The sequence below is a fragment of the Rhopalosiphum padi genome, chromosome 2 (genome assembly GCF_020882245.1).
Source record: "Rhopalosiphum padi isolate XX-2018 chromosome 2, ASM2088224v1, whole genome shotgun sequence".
NCBI lineage: Eukaryota > Metazoa > Arthropoda > Insecta > Hemiptera > Aphididae > Rhopalosiphum > Rhopalosiphum padi.
Window position 1 is genome coordinate 64,238,384 of NC_083598.1, and position 25,257 is coordinate 64,263,640.

The following is a 25,257-nucleotide window of genomic DNA, read 5'->3' on the forward strand; positions in this document are numbered from 1 at the left end:
TCAAATCTGTTTGTCAATGATTCCAAATTAACGAACAAGACAGTATGTATGAAAGATACAAAACTTTTGGGCATGTATTTTATATAATGCATATTATATGTACATACGTACAGTTACGCGGAGTTACGCTTTATAAAACCTAAATTTCTATAGGCTTTTGCCCAAATAGTTTTTATAAGTTTGAAACTCAAATCGAATGATTAAAATATACCGAGATGTCTCACTTTATTCATAACATTATTATCGAAGCCGAGCTTGGTTGTAATGGTAAAGTGTTATGTTGTTTGATTTTGAACGTTTGTGATAAAATGAAATTTTGTAGGATATGAAGATATGAAGATATGATATTTTATATTTATGTTATAGGAATTGTGCTTTTATCCATCAGTACTGTAATTAGGTACAATGTGTAGCGGATATCCCGTATTGGCCGTATTAATAAATAAATATTGAAGTGGTGATGATACTAAGATAACGATAAAATTGAAATCAATAATTGATTTTAACATCAAATTTAAATGTATAAAAACCGGTGTATGTCAGATTTATTTGAAATAATAATATACATATTTCATATAATTTTATATTTATATTTTTCGATAATTATATTAGAAATGTCCGGATGTACATTGTATATTGGTATATTACCTATAGCTATAGGTGAGCCTAATAAATAGGGCTAGGATTTCTATGCATTTGCATGTTTTTTTCCTAAGTCCAAATTGATTGGTTGTCAGATATATCCACGATTTGGCTTATTCTTGATTAAATAGTACAATTTATTTTTTTGCATATTTTTACATATTTTGAACAAAATGCATATAATTGGATATATATAAATTATTAAAAATCTTGTTAATTTTAAATGGCAATTATTTAATAAACGTCTATTATTATTGGTTTATTTTTCGAATTATCGTAAATATATACTACCTATTTAAACTAAAATTAACTTAATACTAATAATGAAGAATAAGGGATTCAAAACATTTCTAAAAATGTGTAAAATTATAAACGGTGATTATAAAACGGAAGAAAAAGATGTTAATATTACTTTAAATCCGGGACAAATTACGTCATTTAAATATGCTCCAACAACATCGTGTAATGTGGAAAGCAGTTTCAGCCAATAGAAATCTTCGATTTAATCGCCGGTCGTTCGCATTGGAATTTAAAAAACATAATTTTATAATAGCATGTAATAATATTAACTAATATTTAAAAAAAATTGTTTTTGCATATTTTTGCAAATAAAATACATATTTTACAATTTTTTACTGCATAGAAATCCTAGCCCTACTAATAAATAAGTATCGAATTATATTTATAAATTTATAATTTTTTTAAATATTTAGAAGAAAAGTATAAAAAAATTATCTAAATTTCTTATCGTCGTAGACCGTATAGCATGGAAGATATGAAAAACAAACTTATAAGGTATTCTTGCCTGGTATTATTTAGTAAAAATGGTAAAAATAATAAAATAATACACAAACAAAAAAACCTATACTAAAAATTGAATTATTTAGAGTAATATGAAATTTATTTTTAAAAATTCCAACTTTCGCTAAAAAAATGTTTACTTTTTTCAATTTAATAATAATAATTTGGATGATTTCTGGTATTATTGCGTATGTTGGTTAGGATAATTGAATAGTTTTAAAATAAAAAAAATTATGTTAAAATGTTGAAAAGTTTTGGAGAAACATAAAAAATGTGTGGTAAGTTCGGTTTTATTTAAAAAAAGTAAATTGCCAATAATTTAAAAATAAAAAAGTTAGACGTTAGACCCCCTCTTTTAAAGGGTATTTTTTCTTTAGGTATACTTTTGTAGGACGTCGGCCGGTCATTCCCCCCGGAACGCTTTGTATTATAAGTATTATAACATTCTTATTTATTTTTATTTTTAAATACAATAATGTTCAAAGTTCAAAATCAAACGCTGATGTTAACTAGAGATTAGATTATACAATACATAATATGTCATACGTGACAACTGCCCTACACTACGGGTGAGCAATGCTATTTAGCTTCCTGTTCAATGGCCAATGCAGTGCATCCAACTACTACTATATTCCGGCCCACATGTAAAATAAACCGTGTCTCCGAACGTATTCGGCATTTCGCCAATTTCGGTCTGTGCCCAGTGCCCCAGTCCTAGTGATCAGTGGCATAGAATAAAGATTAGTGGTCAGTGGTCACTGTTCAGTACAGAGTTCCAGTCTCCAGAGTTAATCAGTGAATTACGCATTTACCTACGTTTGCGTTGACAGATTAACGCATCCCCTATTTGAATCGTATTGTACTGTTTTTTTCTTTTGAATTGTGTGAATATTTTCTAAAATGAATTTATCTAACAAAGAAATCAATTCGTTATTGTTGAACAAATCGGCCATAACGGAAAATTATAATTCTGCGACACCTGTCGTTCAAAATCTTGATTTGAAATCATCCGTTAAAAAAAAAAAAGAACGAGTGAGGATTTACAAAAATACAAATTATTTAATTTTTAAATTCACAATTATATTAAATGATATGATTATTATTGTTTCAGATAATCGAAAGTGGAGTTAAAATTATGATTATTAATCTTTATAAATCTAAAATCATGGAAATGCAAAACCAATCTAATATTAACTATGATGATTTAATGGTAACTTTGTCAAAATGCTCAGGAATTAAACTTCGTTCAATTATAGAGGTTGTGAATGAGTACAGAGTGTCTAAACAATTAAAGCCTGTGAAACTACCTGAAAGAAAGTCGACCGCAACGGAAAATTCTGCGACGCCTGTCGTACAAAATCTTGATTTGAAATCATCCATTAATAAAAGAAAAGAACGGGTAAGAATTTACAAATTATTTAATTTTTAAATTCACAATATTTTATTAAGTAATATGATTATTATTGTTTCAGATAATCGAAAGTGGAGAAAAAATTATGATTATTAATCTTTATAAATCCAAAATCATGGAAATGCAAAACCAATCTAATATTAACTATGATGATTTAATGGTAACTTTGTCAAAAGAAACAGAAATTAGTCTTCGTTCAATTACAGAGATCGTGAACGAGTACAGAGAGTCCAAAAAAATTGGTCATGTAAAGTCACCGGACAGAAAAAGAAATCGTCCGATAATCGACGATAAAATTGATGAATTCAATAAAATTGCAATTAGAAAAAAAATCCATGCATTTTGGTTAAAACGTGAAATACCGACATTGCCGAAAATTCTACAGGTCATTAAGAATGATCCGGACCTTCCGAATATATCTCAATCACATTTTTATCGGGTATTAAAGGAGTTGAATTTTAAATTCACTAAAAGAAAACAGGACAGAGCATTAACTGAAACAGAAGATCTCGTAGTATGGCGACAGAATTACATTAAAGACATACGACGTTATCGGAGCGAAGGTCGAATAATATACTATTTAGATGAAATGTCGATAAATGTCGATGACTGTATTGGAGATACATTAATAAATAGATTATCTACAGGACCGAAAAATCCAACAGCCGAAGGGGAATGTTTGTTAGCCTTCCATATAGGTTCAATTGAAGGCTTCGTCGATGGTTGTTTGATGTGTTATAATTATAAACAAAAAAAAAACGCGACCAACTACTGCGACGAATTTATTAGCAACATTTTTTATGATTGGTTTTGTGGAGTTTTGCCTAGGTTAAAGGATAATTGTATTATAGTAATGGACAATATTTCGTATCACTCGCTCAAAAAAGAACCTATTCCCACAATGGATTGGAAAAAGGAAAACATAATAAAATGGCTGGTGTCTAAAAATTGCGTCGTCGATAAGTCAATAATCAAACATCTATTAATGGAAAAGGTAAATGAAATCAAACCTTTCCATGACAAATATTTAATAGATGAAGAAGCGTTAAAAGTTAATAAAGTGGTCTTGCGTTTACCTCCTCACCACGATGAACTAAATCCTATTGAGCTAGCGTGGTCGATGGTAAAAAGTCATGTAAAACAACACAATACTACGTGCAAGTTGAGTGATGTAAAGAAGCTACTCAGCGATGGAATTCAACGCATAACACCCGAAATGTGGGCTAATTTTGTTAGCCACACATTCACAGAGGAAGATAAATTGTACAAAATCGACTTCATTGTTGACGAAATATTAGATTCAGTATCGGATCAGATACAAACAAGAGACACTTCCTCAGACTTTTCTGATTGATATTATGTATGTATATCTAATTATTTTATTTTAAAATTGGTAATTGTATGTATTTTTTTTTCATATTATAATAAACATTTTTAAGCGTTTTGGACATTTACGTACTTGATAATTAATATGGTCCAGTACTCTGTTCCAAGATAATTAAAAAACAAAAAAAAAAAATAATTTGCTAAATTTGCTTTATAATGCATGTCTATGATGTGCGTAGACACTTTATAGTTTATTACTGATAATATTTCACTCTGCTTGTCTGCAAATACTGCTTATAATATATAAAAAATAGTGTAATTGTTTACCATTTGCTACGCGCTGTATACAGTATGTCAGTATACATAAATTGCAACGCCGAGAGCATGTCTCGAAACGGTCGCCGCGTAATAGTAATAAAATAGAATAAAAAGTTCAATACGTTAAAATGTCTAAATATAGAACTAAAAAAGTCAAAATAATATTTTTAAATTTATAAGTATCATTAAAGGTAAGGTAAGTGTCGACTGGTTAGTGGGTACTGTAATGGGTGTGTAAGTGTGTTCAATTTAAAATCAGTAACATAAGACTAACATTATAATATATTATAGTGAGTGGCGTATTTAGGAATTTTAGGATAAGGGCAACACATATTTTGCCGCCTCCCCACCAGTAAAAAAAAATTAAAAAACTTCTACGCCGCGCAATGGTGAAACTGTTAATACCATAGAACTCCATGTTAAATAAATACTATAGTATTCTATGCTTCTATGGCACACATTTGTTGTGAAAAATATTAATGATTGACGTCACTATGTCAGTACTCAGTATGTAAAGTACGAAATAAAAATTTGACGCCCCTCTAAATCTTTAAAAATTTGCCGCTCTGGGCAACGGGACCCAAAGCCCCTACCTAAATACGCCCCTGATTATATACGAAAAATGATTTTAAACAGAGAAAAACTATTTCTATCAGTAATTTATTGTGGTAGTGGACAGTGATAGATTGATGTTTTTCCCAAAAACATTGCATTTAATATTTATTATATCATTGTAATTATTAATAAACTCGAAAGTTAATAATACCATTGATTATAAAATATAAATACTACCTACCTAGTATTACGGTAAATAGTAAATACCATAAAACTGTGTGAATAGGTTCTTAATATTATAATTATGTAGTATTTTAAAAATAATCAACATATTTTTAAAATGTCATAAGGTATAGTAAAATTCAAAATATACATAGTATTATGTCCCCAAGAACAATATTTTTAAATATTAACGAAATAATTAACATTGTTATTTATTATTAAAATACATAATTTCGTCCAAATATAAACTACAAATATGTACAAAAAAATAATTGAGTTTGTATATTTATAAGATTTTTTAGTTCCAATATGAAATTCTTATGACATTATGAAGAACATGGTATACATTTTAAAATCTAAGCTATAAACATCAAAGATTTTATACATAATACATTTTTACTATAAAATACTCGTAATTCATAATTTTTATGATTTTGACAAACTTAGTAAAAATTTGAACTTCAAATGCATAAAAATTAAATTAAGCCTAGTATTTTTAATAATTTTACACTGAATCAACTTACATGGGAGTAATACGCTTTACAAAATTCTTATCCAATGAACCACTTTTTATCAATAGAAAAAAACTAAAACAAATTTGAACATGTTTCATGCCTAGCTCAGAAAAAAAACCATCATAATTATAAAAACGTTTTGTGAATATTTTTAGAAATGGATCTCTCATCATGATCGTTTTACCTAACCTTGCTATTATAAACATAAAACAGTATATACAATTTACCTACAGTATATAGATAATTTATATTATTATAATTTTTGGTAAGTGTATTATGTTCTACGATTTCTATTCTAAAATGTACTAAATATAAATACCTAATAAATAATAAATCACATTCCAACCATTGATTGATTTTTATCAGTTATTTGTTAAAATAATAGACTTTAATAACATTAATTTAAATACTAAATGAGTTACCTAACGTTCTGATTGATTGTAATGATAACGATATTAACAATCCTAAATCAAAATATAAATTGTTAATTTAAAATATATAAGGTCAAGAATTTTCAAGGTAAATTATATTTTTAACATTTTGAAAGTAATAAGTAGGTGGGTAATTTTAGTTTATACATGCCTTTGTGGTTCAAAAGTTTGCAAAACTATTGATAGAAATATTATTTAAAAATAATATTAATTTTTTAGGTACTTAAAATACAACAACCACTTTACACTTTTGTTAATTAACAATAATATTAATGAAAAAATATTTTATTAGAACCATTGACATTATAGTATTAAATAATACTTACATTTTGTTTGCTAGGATTATAAATGATTATTACAAACAAAATCAAATCATTGTTTAGTTTTGCTAAATTTGTAGTAACTTATTTGAATACATAACAATATAAAAAGTAATTAATAATATAATAACTTATCAACTAATAACCTTATAGTAAACAAGAAAAATTATTGATGAGATAATGATATATTTTTTTAAAAATTTAGTTTAGTCTGGCCTTTTGCTCTTCCTCTAGCTCTGGTAGTAGCTCTGGATCCTCTACTGCCACGACCTCTTTTTCCTCGAACATTTTGTACACTTGTACTTGCAGAAGAATCATTACTTATTTCTTCATCATCTGATTTGGCATGTGAAATATTTGATTCATTGTCAGAATCATTTTGAGCTGTATATTGCTGGGAACTCAATACTTCACGAACCTAAAATTAAAATAGTCTTAAATACCTATAGTAATTCATTAATAATTGTCAATAAATTAATATCATACATCATTAGCTTCATCTTTTGATTTTTGGGTGCGAGAATTGTGATAACTAATAATGTGCTCTGATATATTATTTTCATTTAAACCTTCTTGTTTTATAACATGATTTTTCATTTTTTTCATTTGATGTCTGTAAATAATTAAGTTTTATTTAAAAGTCCAAATAATTTATAACACATGAGTATAAGACTAAAAATATATAAATGCTATTCCTATTTGAATAAAATAGATTCTACCTAATGTGGAAATAAATATAAATTTTTTTTTAAAACATAATATATATATAATCCAAATACCATTCACTCATTGATCGCTACATTTTAAAAACATCAAAATTTGAAATTTACAATAGTAGTTCCTTTAATGTTCTAGATGTGCAAAAAGATGGGATTTAAGAAAATTCACATTTTAAAGATGGATTTACGCAGAAATTTTATTTTGGCAAATGAAAATAAAACATTTATGTTTTGTTTAGAGTTAATGCCTAATGGTAACTCAATACAAAAGATTTACAGAAAGAAAAATAATTTTTATAATTGGATATAACTTTAGTGTTGTATTTTAAATTCAATCAAAACATTTAATGAAGTTTAAGAAAAGGTTAATGTACTATATATTACCCTCTATATTCCTTTATAACTGTAGATTTATCTTGACTCCAGTATTAACAAATATCTTTAAGTTATCTCTCAAAAAAGGTTTATTCCCATCAATTTGGAAAACTTCATTTATTTCTCCAATTTTGAAAAAAGGTGATCCTTCGTTAATTTCGAATTATCGCTCTATCTCTAAGATATCTGTTATACCAAAATTATTTTCACATTTAATCTCCTCAAAATTATCAAGCTACTGCTCTTCCTTTCTATCAAATCATCAATATGGATTTATTCCCAAGCGATCTTCATGTAATAATTTAGCTGTGGTGAAAAACATAATCCTTAATTCTTTTGAATTAAATGCCCAAACTGACATTATTTATACTGATTTTTCTAAGGCATTTGACCAGGTCAATCATACAATTCTTATTAGAAAATTACAAATATTTGGTTTTTCGGGCTCTCTACTAAATTGGTTTCGATCATTCTTATCCGGACGCTACCAAATCGTTAAATATCTAAATTTTACCTCTTCACAGTTTAATATACCTTCTGGTGTTCCTCAAGGTGACCACTTATCAACTCTTCTTTTTAATATATTTATTAATGATCTTCCTAATGTCATCACTAATTCTAATATCCTTCTATTTGCCGATGATGCAAAATTAGTAAAAATTATTAAATCAGAACAAGACGCTCTTAATTTGCAATTAGACATTAATAACCTTATTTTGTGGTGTAATGAGAATAACCTATTTTTAAATATACAAAAGTGTAAATTTATGAAATTTTACCAAATAAAAAATCCCGTTAACTCACAATACTCAATCTCTGGCACAAATGTCGAGCTTGTTAATCAATTTAAAGATTTGGGTATAATTTTTGATTGTACATTAAATTTTTCTCTACATACCGAAATGATTAAAAATAAAGCTTTTCGCAACTTAGGGTTTATTAAATGTACTTGTGCTGCATTTTCAGATCCTTTTCCCTTAAAAATCCTCTACATCTCCCTTGTCCGTTCTAATCTAGAGTATTGCCCCCTCATCTGGATTAACAGTACTTCGAAACAAGCTCTTACGCTGGAATCTGTGCAAAATAATTTTTTACGTTTTATCTCATTTAAATTTAACATAAACAGACCTATCCACAGCACATATATTAACGTTTTAAATTTTCTTAATATTTCTCCACTCTGTGACCGTCGTACACTTTTACTCTCTAAATTTTTACAAAAACTAATATTAGGTTCAATAGACTGTCCTGAAATTCTCTCTTTAATCCGTTTTAAAATTAATTACCTTAATACTAGAGATCCTAAACCCTTTTATCCACTTCTTTCAACAAAAAATTATATCTGAACTCTCCTGCTAAACTTCTTATGACTGCAGGTAATACTTTTGTCTTTGATTATATTTGAATAATAATTTGTATATTTAATTGTATCCTATCTACTTTAGCTTTATTATTTACTCATTCTCTTATTTTTATTATATATTTATCTATAAATTATTGTTTTACTTATCAATTTGTAACACAATGTTAATTTCAGTATGTTTTAGGACTGTCGTCCGTTTATATTAAATAAATAAATAAATAAATAAATAAATAAATATAAAATCAAAGGCCTTAAACAGATTACCCTTATACAAATCCAGTTTTCAAATCATGTTTATAACATATTTTTCAATAGATTTAGCTAATAAATTCACTTAAACTCACGTTACAACTTTATTTATTGCATCAAGACGCGATTTATTTACAAGCCAATCAACTGCTTCAGCCATACCATCAACAGATAATAATTCTAGTTGATTTTCCTCGTTAGTAGTTCTAAAATATTGATCAACAATATGTTCAATATTATCCATCTAAATCAAAATCATTATAAATATTAAATAAAATTTAATTAAATTGATTTATATTAATAATATTAGGTCTGTAAGAATAATACTTCTTCATTATCCATAATATTTGAAAGAGCTTGGTCATCAATGCATTTAGTTTTTTTTTGAACACTTTTCTTTTCCATTCTTAATAATATCATATCATTAGAATTTGCAACACGGTCTTGAAATTCTTGACCAAATTGAATACCATTAAAATGTTGAGTTTCATTAGTATATTCGACTCTGAGTCGTATTAATGGTAATTTTGGTTGTTTAGTGTGACCTAAGTATCATTAATAAATTAAATTATATAGCCAATATGTAACTTTAAATGGGTAGATTTTAGCTCATTCAAAAAATTTTTATGTTAATTTTAAATTTTACAATTAAAATTTTCATTATTATTTAATGTATCAATTCATTTTTTTAACATGTTTCGAAAATAACAAAAAAGACATGAACAAATAACACTGAAGTACATTGCATTATGTGGGGAGGGGGAGAGGTCATAACCATTTAAAATCAATCACTTAATCTTTATCTACCAGAATTTTTATTTTTGGCTAATACTATTGAATACCACAATGGTTATTTACAAATATAAATGTATAAAAGTATATCAAAATAAAATGTTATTGAGATTATTATCTTAGTAGCATTTCATTAAATTCTTCATATGCAGTGTAATATGCATATATTACACATTTAAAACAAATAAACAAACAAGTTAAAAATAAAATACAATGTAAATTATTGTCCCCAAAAGCCTAAGTTTATGCAGTAGACAACAGTTTAATCTAGCGAAAAATATAAATTTCTAGGCTATACATAAACTTAAGTTAAAAAAGTTTAAATGAAAAAATATAAATTACAAATATAAACTATCCATATCAATAACTTTTCTACTGTAATAATTATAATTATTTATTATTTAATATATCATGAATTTATTAATAAATTAGTGAAATTTATTTTGAACTATTTACAATGACATAAGTATTACTTAGTTTTTACAAGTTAATAAATTATTTATTAAAAAAAAAGGTATGTACCTATCTAAAACAAACAGTATACTTGCTACAATACCCTTTACATTGTTTTATTTTATATTATTAATGAGAACATTTCTAAATTTTAATATAATTAAGTTAAGTTAAATTTAAATTGTATAAAAAATATATTATAGTATTTTGTAAATTATATTATTGCATACATAGAATACATATTTTTAGAATAGGATAACGATAGGGGTAATAATTCTTACATAGCAGTAGAATGCAATAGTAAAATCAAAAATTAAGTGGAAAATTCATTTGATGGGAAGTTAAATTTTAAGTGATTAATTTTGACTGGTAGTGGTTTTTTAATGAATGAATACTAAATTTTAGTTTTCATTAAAATAATTCAAACCTACCACTATATTTAAGACTCAATTTCAATAATATATCCTCAATTTGTCTTCTTACAAATTCTTGAGTTTTCTTTGAAGTACTAACATCTTCATCACATTCTGATAGTTTTACTGTTTCAAAGTGCATCAGCCTAACAGTTTTCAATTCAAGTGGTTCCATTTTGAAACGTTTACCACTGATAGTTAATAGTCCAACATATTTCGTACCTGCTTCTCCTTCACACATAGACGTTGCTACAGTACTACCTAATAGTAAATTAGTAATTATTTTCAATACATTAGATATAGAAAATTGTTTATGCAATATTAATTTAAGCCAAGTTATAATTATACAAACACACTATTATTGCTATTACCTGGCTGACAAATATAACCTGAACTTGAGTCCCCTCGAACAGGGTCAATTAAACTTTCGTGTTCATGTCCCCAAATGGTAAGCATTATATGACTTGGAATACATTTTTCAGATAAATATTTTGTACCTGGTCGACTTACACGATTTTGATGGCACACAAATATATTGAACCAATCATCTACATCTTCTAATGGGCGATTCATAAATACTTTTTTATCCTTAAATAGTCGTTCCAACCTTTCATCTCGGATATGACTCAAACCATAAATGGCAATTTTATTTGATCCTTTTTTTAAAAGTATAGGATTTATTTTAAGCTCTTGAAGATTTGTTTGCTTACCAAAGTAATTAATTAAACCCATGGAACTTAAAAGATCCATACATGACATTTCTCTATAACCTTGAAAATGTTTTGATTTACATATCAATATTTTTTTAATTAAATAAATAATATTAAATATTAAAATATTTTACCACAAGGATCATCATGATTGCCATGAATTGAAAAAACTGGAATCGAAACATTTAGATTTTGGTCTTCAAAATTGACAATAGGATGATTGCAATGTTTAAATACTTCAGCTTGGTCACAAATAAATTCCATATTTATAGGTCTATATTATAAAAATAAAATCAGAAAATTGAATAATATTTTATTCATACCAGTCCTTATCTGAGATTGGTGAATAATAGTTAGGGCTGGGATTTATATGCAATAAAAAACCAAAAATATGTACATATATATATAATTAAAATGGCTAAAATATGTAGTATAAAATAAAAAATATGTAATAAGAAAAATTTAATATTATGTTAACAAGTAAAATTAAACTAAAATTCTAAATAATTTTTGAATAATATACAAGTAATTGTTTTTAATTTCTAATCAATTAAATTTAAAAAGTATAAAACGTAAAGATATTTTGTCTAATAATTGTTGAATGTAAAATATAATCTAAGATCATTAATGTATAGTTATCGAACAGAAACAAATAATATAAACTATAATCAAATTATTAATATTTAACTAATACTTTCATATACTTATTTCCTATATGCATTAGAAACTTATAATTTTTACGAGTACTATTATCGAAGTATAAATGTATAATACTACTAAACCACCGAAATTGTCAAAATTTACAAAATATGTAAATAAAAATGCAGACATTTTCTAAATAATGTTAAAATATGTATTTATGACAAAATATGTAAAATAAAATATATTTTATTTTATTGCAAATCACGTGAAATTAAGTTATCATTTTCAATACTTAATTTATCATGTTTTAGTAAAAATATGTATTCACATACAAATCTTAGCCCTAATAATAATTAATTAGTTAATTATTTTTTATTATTATTATATAACTCTTTTATACTTAAGTTTATTATACAGTTCTTTAAATATTTACTTGTCTCCCAAACAATAAGTACGCAAGAGAGAAATGCATCTTTCTAAAGATGCTACTGAAGGTTGGTTGATATGAAATAAATCACCAGCTAATAATATAAAATCAACTTTATGTTTTACTGCTAATTGTAATACTTCTTCAAATGTATTGAATGTGTCATCAGCTAAAATAACAATGATAAATAAATGATTATTATATAATTTGTGGGTATTACATAAAATTAGGTAAATAAATATCAATAAAGTAAAATAGAAATATGCTAATAATTTTGATAAAAATAAATATATTTTCATAAGTAGGTAAACACGACATAAAATGTTTAAGTTATGTGTGCTACACAAAAAACTAATAAATGTCACATCTATTCTCTTAAAAAAAGCCATGATATATACTTATACTAGGTATATTACATTTTATAATAATAGATAATATAGTATTATTATAATATATAATTATATTATAGTAGCATGCACGGCTAGTATAGGTCACATGTTATAGATAAAAAGCAATTTTTTTTCACCTCGAACCAAATTCTTTTCTTCGAAACCTAAATGTAAGTCTGTTGCTACAAGAATTTTGAAGTTTTCTGAATCGTCTTGAACACTTGTTTCAGACGACATTTTGAAATTCAAATTATAGCAGTAGTATTGTGTTATACGTAAATTGAGTTAATCAATTTAAAATTTTAAAATTTCTAAGCAACAGCACTCATAGTAGAAAGAGTAACGACAAAATTAAAAATTGACACTAACACTAAACAATGGACAATAGTCGAACAATTTACAATATTTTATTCAATCTATTCAGTCATTCAGTTATTATACATCTAGTATCATAGACCATAGTATTAAAATATTTAAAGCCCGGGAAGAACCAAGGACCGCGGCTGATTCCATTCCACCGGTGATAACAACAACAGTGTTGTCTCAAACACGACAAATGAAATATTTTTCATATACTGAAGGCAACTTATACCTAAACAATAATAATAATAATAATATTAACAAAAATTGTTTAGTACGGACAAATACTTTTAGGTTTAGACGAATAGACGTCTATAGTATATTAGTATGTATATAATTTCAATATAAAAAAAAATAGTCAGTCATTATTTTTTATTATTTCATTTTTACGAGTAATAAACAATCTGTACCAATTATAGCTAGATTAAATAAGAATATGTAATAAAAGTTACAATTACCTGGTCATGAGAATTTTGTTGAAAGAAGCCACCCATTAATGCAATTTTCTGTTAGCTTGTTAATTAATTTAATATTTTAATTTAGATTTATTTTAGATTATCACATGATTTACGTTTCAGGCGTCTCGGATGATTGCCAGGTATTGTGATTTGTGGAAGAGGCCAAGTTTTTTTTATTAGTATTGATTTAGATGATTATTTAAATGGTTATGGAATCTATTGATTCTATTGTAAAAGATTTTTGCTTTATCATTTATTTTATTGATTTAAGTTTTGAGTCGGTATGTACTATGTAGTGTATGATTTGAAATTTAGGGTGGAGTAGTATTCATTAGTTATCTAAGAGCTGCAATATTTTGAAAAGTTTGGATTTTCGCATTACCCCAACGTCCCCAACCCCAAAGCTGAAATCCGTAGGTCCATATAATGGTTTCAATAGTATTTTGTATATAATAAGTTTAATTCTAATGGAGATGTATTTATTATTGCACAATAAGGGATTCAGAATGCGAAGACAATAAAATAATTCAATGCTAATCTTTTTTATTTGTTCTAATGTGATAAGTTCACGTTAAGACCGAGGTACCTATTAAATTATTGTAGAGTAGGGAATATGAATACCGTATAGAATAGCTTTAGGACAAGGGTATGACTGAGTGTGAAGGTTGTGTGAACAGACTTACTTAAAAGTTTAATTAACTTTAAACTGCTATCTGAGGCCATTATTATAGTTTATAACCACAAGTATTCGAGTATTTATTTGGTTTATCGCTTTATGATGACATTGATTATAGAATATAATATGTAGTTCAATAGTCTATTTTATATATAACCCCCTATGACCCGATCTATAGTTATCTATCAAAGTATCAACATTTAAAAAATATGCATTGCCTATTGACTATTGTTACTATCTAGTATCTACGGACCGTTAATGTGAATGTTGTAAATATACTATATATTTGATTGAAAATTGTTTGTACATTTTTGTTAGAGCAATTAAACTTTGCAAGTACATAGACGAACATGCTGGTACATTATTTAATTTCAAAAATCACTATTTTGAATTATTTAGACGAAATGGTTAGATTTTGTTACATAAATTAATGCAAATTATCTACTAAATATTGTCATAGGAAAAATGTGTAAATCACATGATTTCACTTTTGTGAGGGGCTGGGGGCTATATTCAGAAATAAAGATAATGCTAAGTATTTTTAAGATTACCGTTTAAAGACTTTTCTCATTCGTTATTAAGTAAGCAAAAGTAAAATATATATAAATTACTTAAAAAATGCAAACCTCAAATGGTATTGTTGTTGATAGATGTACGAACATCTAAAAAGTAATTCTGCTATGTGGTGGTGTATTTGTTGATCCAGAACCATCACTACTCCTTATTACTTAAGATTTCCAGATTTGTCGTTTTTTGGATTTTCTAATGATATAATATATGATTATAATTTAAAGTAATATTGAGTAAGTATACAACTATAATAGTATATACAACTATAATGATACTTAATTATATTACACAATAGTGTATTATCGGTGGGGGGGGGGGGGCGTTCCAAAAGACGTTCACCCGTTTTACTATAAAAACTATAAACTTACTTATTTTTTAGACCCCTCCCCCCTCAAAAAAAAAAAAATAAATTTATGCCACTGACTATATTATATTGTCTATATATTTTATCTAATTTATTGATTCGTTTATATGAAATATTAGCAGTACAAAAAATCGTCAAAAACACATTATATAATAAAAAGTCATTACGTCCGTTTTGTCTTTAACTATAAATTAACCGGTATCTACCATATATTATATTATTATAATTATTAGTATAGACAATAAATATGTCTACTGTGTTAAAGCCCAGAGCAGACAACTTTCAAATTATTATAATGGTTTACAGAGTTATGACTATAATTATCATAAGCTTAATTATTTTCATAGATTATTATTTGTTTTATACGTAGACAAAGTTAATTGTTAGAAAAATTATGGCCCATATTTTACAAATAAAATTACAGCGATGTGTTTTTGTTTTTAAAGTATTTCAGTGTTTGTCATTAGTAATTATGTTTTTAAATAAAAAAAAATTCTTTGATCTCGCATTATCGTGAATAGGAATAATATTCAGGGATTGCCCAAGCTAATAGTTTTAAGATTCCGCGTGTGGAATGATGAATGTATAGATCTTACAACTTTTTTTTGTGTGTGTATGAAAACACTTTAAAGTAGAAAATGTATTTCGATTTTCAAATACAATATATTTTCTGATAAAAAAATTAATCTAATTGGTATACTTAAGGAGATTCAAAAGTAAAAAAAATTCCCTGTAATTTTTTTAATTATTTGGAAATACAAAAAACAATTATTAAAAATAAATTCGGCTACGCTATTTTGGTTATAGATACCTACGTTTATTCAGCATTCCCAAAATTACGAATTACACTTTAAACAATTTAATCATATCAGATTAAATTCCTTTGCACCCGGATTTATGAAATCAATTTTATTATTTATTTATTATAATATATTTTTTTTGGATAGGTGCATTTGCTGTTATTAACAATTCATCATAGTACAATTATTTTATAGTTTACTTTATTCTGTATGATTTTCTATACACGTTAAAAATGAAGTTGTTAAATTAATTAATGTGTATAGAAAACTAAGTGTTGGATACATATTTAATATAACAGTTAAGTATTAGTATATATACATTGTTACAAATTAGAGAGAGCTTGAGGGATTTAGTCACTCCTAAATTCTGGCAAAGTTCCTTCCCAATTTAAACCTTAGTATTTACTATTTAGTACAAAGCATAATACATTAGTTTTAGTTAATATTACAGGAGAAGAATATTACTCCCATTAAACAATTTAAACTATTTGCGCTTATGGATAAGTAGGTACTAGAATAATGATATAGTAAAAATATTGGATATCGTTTGAAAAATATGTACCTATTACCTATATTGTACTCTTATCACATTGTACCTACACTCTTTATGTAGTATTAAAATATATAATTGAAAATATAATTATTAATAATTATTATACTTAAAAATTCTAAAAATTAGTATTTAAATAAATACATTTTTAAAGGAAAAAATATAGGTAAGTATGACTAGATGAATATACTTGGTGAATTACCTTGTATAGAAAATATATTTTTTGAAATTTTATAAATTGTATACGTTATGATGTAATTTTACCTTTTCTGATGTCCTTTGAAGCAACATGAGAAGTTACTATCATCGTATGTTGAAGAAATTAATGAAGTAGTTCTTTGTTGGATAGCATTTCTTATAAACCCACAAACTTTTATGCTCGGTTTCATAGCAGGTTTCTCCCTAGGATTGTTTGAATTCAGCTTGTCATTTATCGTTTTACGGCTAAAATAGATGGTTTATAATGATGATAAATTACATGGACTTTTAAAGATCACCAACACACGGTTTTATTTAGTTAAGTTTTCGTATCAAACTATAAAGGTAGATATAATTAAGTTGTTGCCAAGCTCTGGACAGGATTGCAAGAGAAAATATATGATTTTCAATTATTGTTTTGAAAGCTTAAATTAAAAATATTATGTAGTAATTAGGAATGTACAGATATGTGTAGATATAATAATATACTATATTATTATAGTGTATACATAAAATGGTCTAATATTGTTTGAAAAGTATTTAATGAATCTATATTATATCGGTTATGATAGAATAAAAATATAAATTAATTCATTTTTATAGGAAAAAATGAGGTGACTAGCTATAGATGAGCATGTTTAGAGAATTACCTTGTATAATGTATACATATAGTAAATAGTATTAACTATTAAGTACCTACCTTGATAATGTAATTTAAAATATATTTTATTAATAATTGCGTTATGTATAGTATTTATATTTCATACCTATTTACATCTGCTCTTATTCGCTCTAAATCTATTTCTACGTTTCCCGTCCTCTTGTTTGAAAACGGATGACATGGCTGAGGAACACCATTTATCCATAAACAAGTTTCTGTTGATATCGTAGTAGGTTTCGTACATTGATTGTTTGTGATCGATTGTTTTGGCTTATTTTTTATCATTTTACCACTAAAATGGACGATATATATAATTACAATAAATTATATGGTATTTTAAAGGCCACGATGTTTAAATTAAAATTCTAACTAAGTTAAATTAAACTTAATATAGTTACTTAATAATATATTTAAATGAAAAGGATTAAAATCAAATATGGAAGAAAATATTTATTTAACTTAGATAAAACAATATTATTTGGTTCTTTAACTATCACTCAGGTTACACATAATACATAATAACATATTAATACAAATATTACAAATATACAATAGACTATTGTTAACACTTTAACAGTAAGTACCTATTACCTACTCATTAGTAGGTATTTGTGCGGTACTCAAATTTTTCAATTAGGTACCTAATTATTTTGTATTTTGTAATGATTCTTCATACTATTCCTTCAAATAGCACAGTGTAAATTGAAATGCTTTTAAAGCAATTACTATAAGTTTGTATCTATAATATATTATTGAATAGATATTTAACTTGTAATATTGTATTAACTTCTTATTTTAACTAATAGCTATAGATTTATACAAACATATTTTTAAATTAAACTATTTAAACTGTAAATAATTAATCTAATTAAGTTATTAAGTTCATTAGACAATAAATAAACTAGTTAATATTCAAAATAAAACAAAATAAAGGATTTAAAAAAATACCTACCCTATAGAGTATAAATAGGTTCCTACCATTATAAATGTGTATCTATGTATAAACATATAATACATAATAGTATAATACTATAAAAGTATAAATGCTTAAGAACCATTATTTAGTGTTTACGTGTATATAGATTTATTATTGGTAAATATTATTCATTTTTAGATAGCTAACATTAATATAGGTAAAAAGTAATTTATTGAATATTTTTTATGAATGTTTATTGTGTTTATATTAATTTAATACTGTAAGTAATATGTCGTATATTTGTATCTTTACCTATTGGATTGATAGATTTCTTTTTTTTCTATCGGATTAGACTTATCGGAAAGCTGTCTCCTATGATCAGAATAATTTAGAGAAAGTCGTTTTGTTTTAACCATCTTCGCCGGTCTTCCACATGACATACACGCACCCCTATAAAAACAATGAAAGTTGAACAACAGCTTATACTATATAAACCTATTCGCACTGTTTTATGGTAAGGAAGTAATGACTCAAAAGTTAATAATAATAATATAATATGGTATACGTTTTATTTATTATATTTAAATAAATTATAATTATACGAAAATTAATAAATTATTTTGCAGTTAGAAATTCATACATTTTTATTTTCATATTTAAGATTTTAAATTTTATGATATTTTCGTAAAAATCTAAAATGTTCAAATTTGGACGAAATTATTCATTTAAACCATTAATAACGGTGTTAATTATTTTGTTTTAATTTCAATGCATTATTGAATGTGGGAACTTTTACGTACTTATATTATAAATTTTACTATTCGCAATCACATTAAATTATACAGCGGAGTGGTAACCCCCTGATCACCTTTTTTATTGTTTAATAATTTAATAAATCTATATTGGTCTAATCAGTTTTAATAATGTATAATTATTTATTTTAAACGAAATAAATGCGTGTTATAAATAAATGAATAATTAAATTTAACATTTGTCTGTCTCAGTTGTCAGTTTTTTATTTTTAATCTTTAGTTAAAAATACTTAAAATAAAATATTATTTATAGTTTTTTTATTGATTAATTTTTACCATCTTAATTTTTGCATCCTAGTTTATAAAAACCGTTTTTATTAATCTCTAAAGTAAAATTACGGGTTGAAACCTTTATTGAGTATGATTATTAAATATATAAATCCTATAGTATTAAATAGCAAAACCCAGCTCCATCTATAGTGCTCGATAGCCTATGTCGGTATTAAGCTTATTTATACGTATAGTTAAATTTATAATTATTTGTTTGGTTATTTATTCTCATTCCTAATCTTATCTTTTAGTATTACCTGAGCAATTTTACATTTTTAATTCATTCTTTGAATGGTTAACTACGCGTATCTTTAATTGAATTGAATTTATTATTCAAATAAATTATTCTTTAATAATTTGTTAAATAGTAAATAAGTATATATATATAATACTTGATGGTATATAAACTATATATTTTTATAAATCATGACAATAATTATTAAGATAATTTATATTGTGTATTACTTACTTCATAAATGTAACGACGCCTGTTGCTTCGGGATCCATATCAATGTGTTTTTTGATATATTTTTGTATTTTAATACATTTCTTCTTTAGATGTTGAATATCTATCCTAGTATTCCTGTTCACTGATTTCTGTGTTAAGTAATACAAATATTCGCTTTATGTTGGCGTAACATGTACTTTATTTTTATATAAATGAAAAAAAATTACTTGTAACTCTAGAAAATTAAAAATATTCTTAAAATTTGTTCGATAATCTAAATCAAATTCTCGGAAATTTCCAGCCGACATGCCTAAATTTAAACACACCCATTCTTGGGTCATAAATCTGTCTGTTCTTAAACTTGTATTTAACCTTAGAAGAACTACATTTTGTTGTGTCTCCAAATTCTGTAAAAAATTAACTAATGAGATCAAGAATCGTTTTTTTTTAGAATTAAAGCTAATTAAATTATAATATAAGGATTTACTTCGGTCCATTCGTGAAGACAGCTTTCAGATTTTTCCATCAACGGTTTTTTATCTTCTAAAGTGAGATTACTATTTGAAAAGTCATCCAAATTATTCTTGGGCATCTGAAAAGACAATTACTTATTTATTAATTATTACCAAACAGTTTATGGTGTAGATTTGAAAACAAAATAATTTATAAAACTAGGCATTTTAAAAACTTTGTTATTATATACCATATTATATGATTTTAAAACAATACCTAGATAAGTTATTCGAACATATTGTTGTGTATAAATAAAAGGTAAGTATCTACTAAGGATAATATTTCTAAAAATGGTTTAAAAAAATAAAAATATAAATGATGGCCAAATGATCCCATTACTTTAACTTAAAAATTAAAACCACTTTATAAGAATTTAAAGTACTGTTGATTTACCAACGAGCTATTTTCTTCATTTTCGTATTTGTACAACAATTCTTCGTTTTCGTATTCGTATAACATTTCTTCGTGGTTTGAAGACGATACATCAAATATGTCATTAAGTGGATTTATGGACACTTCGTGAATTCCTTTATTACTTACGTTCGTCTGGAAAATAATAATTAATTTATAAAAAATAATTGTTTCATCATCGTCAATATCATATGATATAGGTATGAATGTTGTTTATTATAATGTAAACCACCTGACTGTGTTTTTCGTCATTTGGAGTTAAATCTACGTCACAATTAGCCAGTTGTGGTGAATTTTTAATTATAATTTCAAAAAGTTTTACCAAATAATGTTGATTAATTTGTCTCTGAAAATTGTTTTTATCGTTATTCAATAATCAAAGGAAATAAGTAAAATACTCACATTTTTTACATCTATTGCCATGTGTATTAAAGTTTGTAATTTCTGTTCCGACTCCATTATGTATGAACTATGAGAACAATTTTGATAAAAATATGATTGTATTAAATATAAATAAAAAAAAAAAAATTATTTATTATTTTAAAACGCTATGTTTTCATGACAATACACAAGCCTGTTGCATTTTGCCTTTGTTATTCAACTTTATTTTATTTTTTCACATACATCATAATGGGCCAAAATGGTAAAATTTGTTTCTTAAAATATTCTAATACATTTTTATTCATGCAGTTTCAAAAAAATAAAAATATATTCATTACAAACATATATATTAATATCAGTTGAAATTTTGATTATTATTAGAGTTCGGAAACCCCATTTTTTGATTTGAAAAATAAATTGATGCATTCCTCATGATGATTACTGTTTGTATCTAACCTGTTGAAATGATTATTGTGTATTTGCAAATTTTTATTAGGAATGATTAAGTTAATATTGAATTAAAGATTTTGTGTCTATTTTAAATTAATTAATAATTTACTATTTAATATTTATTGAGCGTATGCTTATATATGATAAATTATATTATATACAATATGCATAATTTAATATAGAAGTACGTTATATACTTTATATAGAATTACTCATCCTGTTTGTCAGTTGTCTTCATACACGACAGGCATACCCGCATAATAAATTGTAAATATACTTATTTTTTCGTCTACTTCCACCTACCACCCTTTAAAATTGTTATTACTATTCGTGTACACGATGGATATAGTAAATTAACTTTTAAAATATTTATAATATAATGTAAATATTATATTAATGCATAGCTTGTGGAGAAAAGGTGTAAAATAAAAATAGTTAATTGATTATTTTAAAGAGAACACAGTTATGAAATAAGTTATAAAACAACGTCATGAAACAAATAATGCAAATAGTGTATTATGCATTGTAAAAAAGGTAACATAAGATATAACGTTACAATAATAACAAATAATAGACATATTCAATTATGTGCATTTGCGTGTTTAATGGATTTGAGAATCATGAAAACGTAAATTTTTATCATTATGTATCTTGATTTAAGTGCACTAAGAAAAATTATTATTCATTTGTAATAAATATATAATCATATATAGTGATTTCCGGTATAAATAAATGTTTCAATATGAAATTTAAAATGTATGTTGTATATCAAAAAAGTAAAAACTTAAAAAAAGCAATCACAAAAAATATTATATTACGTAGGCTTATATTGTATTATAATTTATAATTTAATTAACATAAAACAATTACAGAATTCCAATGACGGAGATAAGTATTTACAAGAATAATATATTTTAATAATCGTATAGTTATAGTATATACATATATACTGTATTACTGTTGATACGATTTGTGAAACGGTTCGTCCTAGCATTAGTCAAACCTAGAACTCTTATTATTTTACTGTATAGTGATATCCCTACCATATATTATATAATATTATAATATGTATAGGTATTACAATGATATTAGTATAGGTACATGGCTCCCCTATAAGCTCTGCTAATTCGATTTTTAATGATTTCATTCAAGGTGGGATTTTCAAATTTTTATTGCGCTATTGCCTATTTGTTTATGCTAGTTCTTAAAATATGTATAATATCAATTATAGGATAAATAAGTGAATATAATAACTCCTTTTGAGTTATGATATTTGAATAAAAATGAAAATTTAAAAAGTGAGTAGGTACTCACCCTTTATAATCAGTCACCCAGGGCATTAACTCCATGTAAATCTCTTTACTTTAATTACAGTTTTGCGTCAATTCGAACGATATAAAAATTTCTTTTTGAGTTTGCCCTCCTCGTGACTAAGTATATCCCAATACAATGAATTTAACATTGAATCTACTTGGTAGTCAAAATAAAACTATAGTAGATGTATATTGTTATTTATAAATGTCGTATTTTAATTTTAATTGAATAATACGATAATTGAATTGCAACGACGATGTATATACCTACGTTGGCTATGTGAAATATATATAACACATTAATACGTATATTATATACTTTGTCTATTACAATTTAATAATATTATATTACTTCAACCAAATTTGTTTTTCAATAAAATCTCCAATTTTATTGTTTTGTAAATACACTTTGCGCTGCTACTCGCCTATACTGGACAACGACGAATATCAAATTAACTATACAAACCAAATCCATATCGGCGGGAAGTTAGCACCCGTGGTGCGATTGTAACGCGTATTGCAAATTACAATATAGTAAGTATATTATCCATTTAGCCATACTCTATCGCTGACCATATACGATGCAAATTCGATTTGACTATTATTATGATGGGTATAAAGCCAACGGGTTCGTTGTCATTTTCGTCAGTGCGTATAGTATCGTCCGAACGGTCTACGACAGAAAGAAGTTTCAACACTACCGCTAAAGTAAGTATAACCTTTTAAGACGAGTACATTGGTTTCAGAAACACAATAGGATGCGTTGACGATATATGTATAGTATTATACAAGTCCTTTGCGTATATTATAGCAGGAGAACTTAAACGATGATGAACACTTCATTCAAGAAAATCGTCTTCTTGGCCGCGGCGTTGGCATTGATCGCGATGTTCGGTCACGTGGCGGCAGACATGGCGGACGTGGGCATGTGCATCAGGAACTGCGCGCAATGCAAAAAGATGTTGGGCGCCTACTTCGAGGGGCCGTTGTGCGCAGACGCCTGCGTCAAATTCAAGGGCAAGATGATACCGGACTGTGAAAACATCGAGTCCGTAGCACCGTTCCTCAACAAGCTCGAGTGATCGAGCCGGAGCATCCATCACACCATAAGACCGATATGTTTATTTACTAACGAAGAATTATTTGTTATTTAAGCTATATGCGGCTGCGCGCGGCCATATTATAATATAGATTTTGCTTACCGATTTAATAAACAGAATGTGTTAATGAATTATATGGTTTAATAATGTTATGTGAATATATGTATGATCGTATAAAAATAAAAACATAATCCAAATACGCGACTGTACGATGTTGTAACCAAACGAAAATTAATTAAACAATCTGATACTACTACAATTCATCAACTACTATCAAAGTCGTTGTTTTTTTATATATTTAAAATATGTTTGATAACAACAATAAGTAACAGCAAAGACAACAAGAGAATGAGCACGTAACAAGAAATAACATGCGCAGAGAAGATCGTTGTGTAACGCATAACCTCGGTTAATTATTGTTAAATTTGCTTTGAGTCCAAAAACAAATCCCTCACTCCGAATGCGTACACACGAGTTTTTCTTAAAAAAGGTTTTTAGTGGCCTTAGGCATTAAATATTTGGATTTTTGCCATTTTTTTTATATAAAAACATAGGCCGACGGTCCTTTAGGCATGCTGGTACATTTGTGGAAGCTTTCCGTACGATTTAAACACTTAAAAATACGTAAAATCAGTTTTTTACGGCGAAATGTCAAATTGTGACGAAGGCTAGGGCCGGCGGAAAGGGGTGGCAAACTGGAAACCCGCCTAGGGCCTCGCGCTTTACGGGGCCTTTCGTTTTTATATGAGTTTTACTACGAATGATGATATGTGAGGTTTTTTTTATATCTGAATTACTTATCCAACAGTCATTAAATATGTACAAGTATAATAATAGTATAGTCCAATCTTGATGAGGAATAATTTCAAATTGTTTGATATTCATGGGTTGTTCCCAATATTTGCTTCTATTGATAAACACATGAGTGAATAC

General features: G+C 26.2%; 4 protein-coding genes across 6 annotated transcripts; 2 read left to right on the forward strand and 2 right to left on the reverse strand.

The window, feature by feature from the left end:
* Positions 1 to 2,125: 2,125 nt before the first annotated feature.
* LOC132922329 (uncharacterized) lies at positions 2,126 to 4,308 on the forward strand. Its single transcript, XM_060985798.1, has 3 exons — positions 2,126 to 2,475; positions 2,555 to 2,842; positions 2,916 to 4,308. The coding sequence occupies exons 1-3, from the start codon at positions 2,344 to 2,346 to the stop codon at positions 4,206 to 4,208; spliced, it is 1,713 nt and encodes a 570-aa protein (XP_060841781.1). The 5' UTR covers positions 2,126 to 2,343; the 3' UTR covers positions 4,209 to 4,308.
* Positions 4,309 to 6,488: 2,180 nt separating this feature from the next.
* LOC132922349 (double-strand break repair protein MRE11) lies at positions 6,489 to 13,480 on the reverse strand. Its single transcript, XM_060985823.1, has 9 exons — positions 13,211 to 13,480; positions 12,691 to 12,853; positions 11,750 to 11,889; positions 11,277 to 11,675; positions 10,924 to 11,166; positions 9,575 to 9,792; positions 9,343 to 9,491; positions 7,028 to 7,154; positions 6,489 to 6,959 (listed from the first exon to the last, which is right to left on the reverse strand). Exons 1-9 carry the CDS (start codon positions 13,308 to 13,310, stop codon positions 6,735 to 6,737), a joined length of 1,764 nt encoding a protein of 587 aa, XP_060841806.1. The 5' UTR covers positions 13,311 to 13,480; the 3' UTR covers positions 6,489 to 6,734.
* Positions 13,481 to 13,557: 77 nt separating this feature from the next.
* On the reverse strand, positions 13,558 to 21,733 carry LOC132922350 (uncharacterized). 2 transcript variants are annotated; one of them, XR_009661008.1, is made up of 11 exons: positions 21,483 to 21,733; positions 21,313 to 21,426; positions 21,063 to 21,215; positions 20,644 to 20,748; positions 20,384 to 20,563; positions 20,178 to 20,305; positions 18,939 to 19,076; positions 17,817 to 18,002; positions 17,116 to 17,295; positions 15,194 to 15,329; positions 13,558 to 13,665 (listed from the first exon to the last, which is right to left on the reverse strand). XR_009661008.1 is itself a non-coding variant. In XM_060985825.1 (10 exons), the coding sequence occupies exons 1-10, from the start codon at positions 21,537 to 21,539 to the stop codon at positions 15,296 to 15,298; spliced, it is 1,275 nt and encodes a 424-aa protein (XP_060841808.1). In that variant the 5' UTR covers positions 21,540 to 21,733; the 3' UTR covers positions 14,681 to 15,295. The 2 variants fall into 2 exon arrangements, 1 of the variants encoding a protein (XP_060841808.1); XM_060985825.1 differs by lacking the exon at positions 13,558 to 13,665 and having other exon boundaries at positions 14,681 to 15,329.
* Positions 21,734 to 23,735: 2,002 nt separating this feature from the next.
* On the forward strand, positions 23,736 to 24,523 carry LOC132923076 (eclosion hormone-like). Of its 2 annotated transcripts, none has more exons than XM_060986882.1 (2): positions 23,736 to 23,932; positions 24,036 to 24,523. In XM_060986882.1, exon 2 carries the CDS (start codon positions 24,052 to 24,054, stop codon positions 24,304 to 24,306), a length of 255 nt encoding a protein of 84 aa, XP_060842865.1. In that variant the 5' UTR covers positions 23,736 to 23,932; positions 24,036 to 24,051; the 3' UTR covers positions 24,307 to 24,523. The 2 variants fall into 2 exon arrangements, with proteins under 2 accessions (XP_060842865.1, XP_060842866.1); XM_060986883.1 differs by having other exon boundaries at positions 23,867 to 23,932; positions 24,017 to 24,523.
* Positions 24,524 to 25,257: the final 734 nt, after the last annotated feature.

What these genes read in the sequence shown, in the direction of transcription:
- LOC132922329 (XM_060985798.1), top strand. Translation starts at nt 2,344, where the DNA reads ATGAATTTATCTAACAAAGAAATCAATTCGTTATTGTTGAACAAATCG. An exon ending in TTAAAAAAAAAAAAGAACGA is followed by an intron (nt 2,476 to 2,554) that starts GTGAGGATTTAC and finishes TTATTGTTTCAG; the next exon opens with ATAATCGAAAGTGGAGTTAA. An exon ending in TTAATAAAAGAAAAGAACGG is followed by an intron (nt 2,843 to 2,915) that starts GTAAGAATTTAC and finishes TTATTGTTTCAG; the next exon opens with ATAATCGAAAGTGGAGAAAA.
- LOC132922349 (XM_060985823.1), bottom strand. Translation starts at nt 13,310, where the DNA reads ATGTCGTCTGAAACAAGTGTTCAAGACGATTCAGAAAACTTCAAAATT. An exon ending in ACTTATTGTTTGGGAGACAA is followed by an intron (nt 11,890 to 12,690) that starts GTAAATATTTAA and finishes TTTATAATATAG; the next exon opens with ACCTATAAATATGGAATTTA. An exon ending in CAAAAGATGAAGCTAATGAT is followed by an intron (nt 6,960 to 7,027) that starts GTATGATATTAA and finishes TTTTAATTTTAG; the next exon opens with GTTCGTGAAGTATTGAGTTC.
- LOC132922350 (XM_060985825.1), bottom strand. Translation starts at nt 21,539, where the DNA reads ATGGAGTCGGAACAGAAATTACAAACTTTAATACACATGGCAATAGAT. An exon ending in ATGACGAAAAACACAGTCAG is followed by an intron (nt 21,216 to 21,312) that starts GTGGTTTACATT and finishes ATTATTTTCCAG; the next exon opens with ACGAACGTAAGTAATAAAGG. An exon ending in TTCAAAGGACATCAGAAAAG is followed by an intron (nt 15,330 to 17,115) that starts GTAAAATTACAT and finishes TTATATCATTAG; the next exon opens with AAAATCCAAAAAACGACAAA.
- LOC132923076 (XM_060986882.1), top strand. Translation starts at nt 24,052, where the DNA reads ATGATGAACACTTCATTCAAGAAAATCGTCTTCTTGGCCGCGGCGTTG.